General features: G+C 39.4%; 2 protein-coding genes across 2 annotated transcripts; both read left to right on the top strand.

The window, feature by feature from the left end:
- Positions 1–238: 238 nt before the first annotated feature.
- Positions 239–4,766, top strand: LOC108319357 (uncharacterized). The gene is made up of 4 exons (XM_052878177.1): positions 239–413; positions 3,717–4,155; positions 4,239–4,365; positions 4,443–4,766. The coding sequence occupies exons 1-4, from the start codon at positions 239–241 to the stop codon at positions 4,764–4,766; spliced, it is 1,065 nt and encodes a 354-aa protein (XP_052734137.1).
- Positions 4,767–5,946: 1,180 nt separating this feature from the next.
- Positions 5,947–6,743, top strand: LOC128196814 (uncharacterized). The gene is made up of 2 exons (XM_052878530.1): positions 5,947–6,088; positions 6,176–6,743. Exons 1-2 carry the CDS (start codon positions 5,975–5,977, stop codon positions 6,698–6,700), a joined length of 639 nt encoding a protein of 212 aa, XP_052734490.1. The 5' UTR covers positions 5,947–5,974; the 3' UTR covers positions 6,701–6,743.
- The last annotated feature ends 596 nt before the right edge of the window (positions 6,744–7,339 follow it).

Raw genomic sequence — 7,339 nt, 5'->3', positions numbered from 1 at the left:
TGCCATTGATGGAGGGATTCGATGCCCATGCATGAAGTGCGAATGTACAAGGATTTTGAAAGATGAAGAGATTAAAGTTCACCTATACCAAAAAGGGTTCATGCCTAATTACACGGTTTGGACATTTCATGGTGAAGAAAATCCTTCGACCTCCAATAGAGTTCAAAATCGGCTTGCATCAGGTTCGAATACTGTTGTACATACATCTGAGATAGATCAATTTGCCTATATGCAAGAGATGGTCAACAATGCTCTTCATCGACATCACGAACAAGAAGCAAACGGTAGTCATGATGAAGAGTCTCCAAATGAAGCCACTCAGAGGTTTTACAAATTACTGACAGAGGCAAATCTACCTGTATTTGAAGGTTCATCTGAGTCAAAGTTGTCAGTGTCCATCAGACTGTTGGCTGGTAAATCTAATTGGAACGTTCCCAATCAAGCAGTGGATCACTATACAAAATTGATTTTAGATCTGACACCACCAAACAATTCTATTCCGAAGAATTGTTATCAAGCCAAAAGATGTGTTTCAATGTTGGGATTGGAAGCCAAGAAGATTGATTGTTGTGTTAATGGATGTATGTTATTCTATGACAATGATAGTGGCAAAAATGATGCTTTGTTGGTTGAATGCAAGTTTTGTGGCTCTCCTCGATATCATACGATGCATGCAGGACGGAGGCAGAAAAAAGCAATTCCCTTAAAGACAATGTTCTACTTGCCCATTATTCCAAGATTACAAAGAATGTTCACTTCAATGCAAACATCACAACACATGACATGGCATGATGGTAAGAAAACTGAAGGAGTTTTGCGTCATCCTTCTGACGGTGAAGCTTGGAAGCACTTCAATCGTAAACATCCGTCCTTTTCTAGTGAACCGCGTAACGTCAGACTTGGTCTATGCTCTGATGGATTTACGCCGTACATTCAGGCGTCTGCATCACCTTATTCATGTTGGCCCGTCATAGTTACCCCATACAATCTGCCACCTGAGATGTGTATGACAAAGCCTTATATGTTTTTAACGTGTATAATACCAGGTCCATCTAATCCCAAATCAGGGATTGATGTTTATTTGGAGCCTTTGATTGATGATCTGAAAAAGCTATGGAATGGTGTTTGGACGTATGATGTTTCAAGGAAGCAAAATTTCCTTATGAGGGCAGCTTTGATGTGGACTATTAATGACTTTCCAGCCTATGGCATGTTATCTGGTTGGAGCACCCATGGTCGATTAGCTTGTCCACAATGCATGGAACATACAAAGTCATTCCAATTGACTAATGGTCGAAAAAGTTGTTGGTTTGATTGTCATCGGCGGTTCTTGCCCATTGATCACCCCTTTAGAAGAAACAAAAAGGCATTTCGCAAAGGGCAAGTTGAAACGGATATGCCCCCGCCAAAGTTGAGTGGATCACATGTTTGGAGAAGAGTGAAAGACTATCCAAAAGTCACTGAATCTGGACACAATAGGATAGAAGGGTTTGGAGAATGGCATAATTGGACTAAAAGAAGCATATTTTGGGATCTTCCTTATTGGAAAGACAACTTGCTAAGACATAACCTGGATGTCATGCACATAGAAAAAAATTTCTTTGACAACATCTTCAACACAATTATGAATGTTATTGGTAAGACAAAAGATAATGACAAAGCCAGAAAAGATTTACCTCTGTATTGTGCACGAAAAGACTTAGAGTTGAAGGCGCAAGGTAACGGTCGATTCTTGAAACCAAAGGCAAGCTACGTCATGTCAAAAGATGAGGCAAGAATAGTGTGTGGATGGGTCAAAGAGCTTAGAATGCCAGATGGATATTCTTCTAACTTGTCCAGATGTGCCAATGTTCAAAATGGTACTATTCAAGGGTTGAAGAGTCATGATTGTCATGTATTCATGGAGACTTTAATCCCTCTTGCCTTTAGTTGTTTGCCACAGCACGTGATACATCCACTGATAGAAATCAGTAACTTCTTTAAAAATCTGTGCTGCACGACACTACAGGAAAACTGCTTAAGAAAGATGGACGAAAATATTCCAATTATCCTCTGCAAATTAGAAAGAGTATTCCCTCCTGCATTCTTTGATTCAATGGAGCATCTTCCAATCCATCTTTCATATGAAGCTTGGCTTGGGGGACCTGTGCAATACAGGTGGATGTATCCCTTTGAAAGGTTTATGGGAGAATCCAAACGTTCGGTTAAAAATAAAGCTAGAGTAGAAGGCTCAATTTGTGCAGCTTACTTGCACACAGAGACAACTTATTTTTGTTCACATTATTTCAAAAACTTCTTGTTGTCCCCCACTAATGTCAGAAACGAAATGCAATGGCAAGCTGAACAACGTCAAGGTTCATTATCAGTTTTTCGACAATTAGGCCGTCATGCCGGGAAAGAATTCACTCATTGGTTAAGTGATGCTGAATTCAACTCTGCTCATGTCCATGTCTTAATCAATTGCAGTGAAGTTAAACCGTACCTTGAGTATGTTATCATTCAACTCTTACCTTTGCAATGCTTACATTGTTATACACTAATTCATTTCATTTGTACCAGCTCATTTCTTGTGGCTGAGGAAGTCGTAGAAGGAAATGCTTCTGCTAGAATACACTCAGAGTTTCCCCAATGGTTTAGAAATCAGGTCCATACTTTTTCCTATGTTTTGAGCAAGGTTAATTTGACGCTTGCTTTAAAAATGAATTTGGTATGTTTGTAGGTTTTTAATCAGGCATTGACTCCAACGGTTCAAGAGTTAAGACATCTCTCCAATTGGCCATTGAGATGTGTGAAAGAATGGCACACTTACTTCATCAATGGTTACAAATTCCATACACATGAATGGTCTAAAGGAAAGAAAACAATAAATTGTGGTGTGTACGTCAAGGGCCTTACAGAGGGTTGTTATGATGATTTCTATGGCATCATTCAAAAAATATATGAGCTAGAGTACAACAGCACTACTTCTCCAAACAGAGTTGTACTTTTTTATTGTGAATGGTTTGATCCTTCTAGAGCTGGTACTAGAGTGGATCCTAGGTTTAACATTGTCGAACTCCACTTGAGAAACAAATATAGACCGTTTGATCCTTTCATTCTTCCAACTAATGTCAGACAGGCTTATTACGTGCCATATCCACCATTCCGCAGTATAGACAAGCGTGGTTGGGCTGTAGCAGTACAAACCAAGCCTAGAGGTCGCATTGACTCAAATGAGGTTGAGGAGGATGTTGCCTACCAACTTGACCAAATGTCACAACCACAACAAATTATTGAAGTTGAACCTATAACCGCATTGCGCGACCCTGATGGTGATGGAGATGAATTAGAAGCACCTGCACAAGGTGGTGGTGATGATGATGATGATGATGAAGGAGAAGAAGAAGAAGATGATGATGATGATGATGAAGCAGAAGAAGAAGAAGAAGAAGAAGATGATGATGATGATGAAGATGATGAAGAAGATGAAGATGATGATGAAGAAGATGAAGATGAAGATGAAGATCATGATGACGATGATTGAATTTCGACTATCTTAAATATTGTAGCAAATTGAACTATCATTTCAATTGAGTTATGTAAAATACAATATTTCATTTGTAGTCATCCTTCGTTATTGTCATGCATGTAGTAATTTTAAATTCACTTTAATTTATAGTGATCCTTTCTTATTCTTTTCTATTGTTTCACTTTATGTGTAAACATTTCAAATGCAGCAATGACAGGACAAGGTTCAGATAAACCTGATAAAGGAAAAGGGGTAGCCAGGCCTAAAAAAAGGCAACGGAAGGCCCCAAAGTATGTACTTAGGGTGCCTAGTACACTACCTACCCCTACAGTACAACCTCCCTCTACTCCTGCAGTACACCCTCCTTCTCCTACCCCTGCAGTACATCCTCCTCCTCCTACCCCTGTTGTACACCCTCCTGCTCCTACCCATGCAGAAGAGCCTCTGCCTCCCCCTGTGATTATTATTCCCACTCCTCCCCCTGTCATTATTACCCCCACTCCTCCCCCTGAGGTTATTACCCCCACTCCTCCCCCTGACCCTACTTCTATAGCTTCCTCATCTTCTACACCGCCTTCAGCTGCTGATGCTGAAGATGTTGACCCGCCTTTCCATGATCGACCATGGATTGAGCCATATGGAAAAGGGTAAATACTTTAATCCCAGTTTTAACTTTGATTGATGTTTTAAACTTTCTTTACTGAAATGACTTTTATTTATTTATATGAAGGTTTATTCCCTCCAGAGTTGCTTCCCAGGCCATAACACGTTCAATTAAGCAACAGTATTTGACTCCATGGCCTACTTGGGGAGCCATACCTATAGACGACAGAAAGCCATTCTGGGAGCGTTTTAAGGTCAAGAACACTTTAAATTAATTATCATTCATATCTTACCATGTCTTAATCAATGTTTGTTTTGTTCATCATTACAGAAGAAGGTGCAGTGGAAAGCTGAGCATGAAAGTCAAATTCATAGAAATTTTCACATGAAAGCATCTCATCGGCTCTCAGAGATGTTTAGGGATGCTAGGATTGCAGGGGAGCGCCCTGACTGGATGGGCGAAATTATTTGGAACTCTTTGCTTGCACATTGGAACACAGTAGAGTTTCGTAAGAAGTCTGCTACAGCCCAGAAGAATAGATCGTCTGAAAGGGGTGGTGCCTTGCATACTGGTGGGTCGATCACGATTCACGAGCATGCCATTCGTATGGTAATCTCTTCAAGCTGTTTCTGTCCAGATTTTCTTGTCTCTTAAGCATTGTGCAAGTATGTTTGATGTTGATAAGCATTGCTAAAGGTGTAGCAACTCATATTAATCACTTAATTGCAAAATGAGTGGTTGAGTTCATCATAAACTTATTTAAAAATCTGCATAAAAATACTTCTCTGGTTTGACATGTGCAATCTGTTTTGTTCAGATTTTTTTTGCATCTACAACTTTGAACAAATTTATTTGATGATGATAAACATGATTGAAGTGTTTCCTTGAATTCTAGTGCAATTTTTTTAGTAAAAAGTGCTGCATAATTTGCTACAGCAGGGGTGTTTTGTTGAATCTGTCCATTTCAGTGCATTTTACACATTTGTGCAACTGTATTTTACCATTTGAAACATGTATGCACTGTTCATTTGGTCAAATTTGAGCTCATATGCAAAATCACTTCCTAAACCATCAATTTTGCCTTATTTTGGAAGTGAAGTAGTGATTTTCTAGTGCAGTGTGATTCTTTGCTGTCTTAGTGTCTAAACATGTTCAAATTGATGATAAAAGTTGCCCCAACCATCAAATAATGTTTCCAAACGTGTTTATGCAGAATGACCCATTAAACCACCAAATTTTGCCTAAATGTGGAAGTGAACTTGTGATTTTCTGCTGCATTGTGTCCCTTGACTGTCTTAGTGCTTAAACATTTTCAATTTGATGGTTTAAAGTTGTTAGCACTGTTCGTTTGGTCTTTCTCCAGCCACTGTACCAAATCACCTTTTGAACCATCACTTTTGCCTTAAATTTGCAAGTGCACACCTCGTATTGAGAGCTTGACTGTTTTGGTTGTGTTTCATTGCTTATGGAGTCATTTTTGGTGAATTGAAAGTTGTTTTCTATTGTTCATATGGTCAATTTTGAGCCAAACCGAAATATACTTGCTACATGACCAAATTTTGGTCACTTTTACCAAGTGCACAACTGAAATTCTGCAGTAGATTTTTTCTTGCTTCTTTCACTGCTTCTACATGTTCAATATGATGATATAAACTTCCTTTAGGTGTCATTTGATCCCTAAAACCACTGCCACTCATTTTTACCACTGAAACCATCATTTTTCTACTCAATTTGCTGCTGCAGTGTACATTTTAGTTGCTGTTTGGTTTTTAGTCACAGTTAAATTTCGAATTTGGATTGGAAAAAGCTGGGTTTATCTCCTTTGGTTTCCACATTATTGGATTCCATGTTAAGTCTAAATTATGTTACAGGCACAAGCTCTTGGACGAGCGGTCCATGTTGACGAGGTCTTTGCACAGACCCATGTTCGGAAGGGCACTAATGAATTCGTTGATGAAAGGTCTCGCAAGACTCATGTAAGCAAATAGCACTCCTAGTATTAGTAATCCACATGATTATGTTATCTTCATCATTCTCTGACATTGCTTTTATTGTTTGAACAGGAAGATTTTTCTATGAGACTTTCACAGGTTAGATCCGAACATGGGTCAGCTCCTACACCGGATGATACGAGTAATACAGATGACGACATCCGTAGGACACAGTGCTGGGTCGATGTCGTTGGTGGGAAGAAAAAGGGACGAGTCTACGGTGCAGGACAACTTGCTGCAAACTATACAGCATCGAAAGGAGGTACACTGAAGCATCAACCTTCTTCTTCCACCTCTTCTGCTGACGAGGCCATCCAACGCTTGACACAGCTATTGGACCAACGTGACCAGGAAAACCGTGCATTGAGAGAAGAATATAGTGACTTGAGAGATGAGTTCTCAAGCTTCAAGACCCTGGTCATGAGAGCGCTGCCTCAAACTTCAGACACTCCTTCCATTACCCCTCCGACCCAGCCACGACCGTCCCTGTCACCCGCCGTCCCTCATCAGCCCACACCAGTCCAGCCCACACCAGTCCAGCCATCTACAGATGACCAGGAGGATGAACATCTTTCTGAAGACTATGTAGATTTTTAGTTTCATTTTGTTATTGATCATAGTACATTTAAATGTTATTATGATATTGTTAGAATATAATTGATGTTAGTACATTATGATAACAATGTTATAGTACTTTATGCTTTTCCATCAATGAATATCAAATTTTGGGATGGACAATATATATATGCAGGTCTGTTTGTTTGTAAATTGAAACTGTTATACAGGTCTGTGTGTTGTGAATATGATATGCAGGTATGTGTGGTAGAACAGCAAAACAATTAAAACAGATATTTCTCTGCACCGTACCGAAGGCTTTATGGCCTTCGGTAATTACCGAAGGCCATAAGCCTTCGGTAATGGTTACCGACAGGGGGTTTACCGAGGGCTTTTTGACCGTCGGCAGGCCGTCGATAATGGGCCGTTACCGAAGGCTTTTGGCGTTTTCCGAAGGATTTTGGCCTTCGGTAATACCCTTCATTACTGTAGTGTAAAATAAATGTGTGTTTATTACTTTAGTTTTGCTACACATTTTTCTTATAAACTCTGTAGTTGCTTATCAACTGTTTATAAAAGCTCTTGTCATCAAACAATATTCTAATTAAGAGTCAGCTTTCTCAAAACACTATATAGTAGATTTAACTAGAAAATTGAAAAATATTTATTTCTAAATTTGTA

The sequence above is a fragment of the Vigna angularis genome, chromosome 5 (assembly GCF_016808095.1).
Source record: "Vigna angularis cultivar LongXiaoDou No.4 chromosome 5, ASM1680809v1, whole genome shotgun sequence".
NCBI classification, from domain to species: domain Eukaryota; kingdom Viridiplantae; phylum Streptophyta; class Magnoliopsida; order Fabales; family Fabaceae; genus Vigna; species Vigna angularis.
The sequence above is the reverse complement of the archived record's forward strand: the minus strand, read 5'-3'. Positions and strand labels throughout refer to the sequence as shown.

Coding starts and splice junctions, on each gene's coding strand:
- LOC128196814 (XM_052878530.1), top strand. CDS start 5,975: ATGTTACAGGCACAAGCTCTTGGACGAGCGGTCCATGTTGACGAGGTC. Junction 6,089..6,175: donor AAAGGTCTCGCAAGACTCAT/GTAAGCAAATAG, acceptor TTGTTTGAACAG/GAAGATTTTTCTATGAGACT.
- LOC108319357 (XM_052878177.1), top strand. CDS start 239: ATGGTCAACAATGCTCTTCATCGACATCACGAACAAGAAGCAAACGGT. Junction 414..3,716: donor GTCCATCAGACTGTTGGCTG/GTAAATCTAATT, acceptor TTTCAAATGCAG/CAATGACAGGACAAGGTTCA. Junction 4,366..4,442: donor CATTCTGGGAGCGTTTTAAG/GTCAAGAACACT, acceptor TCATCATTACAG/AAGAAGGTGCAGTGGAAAGC.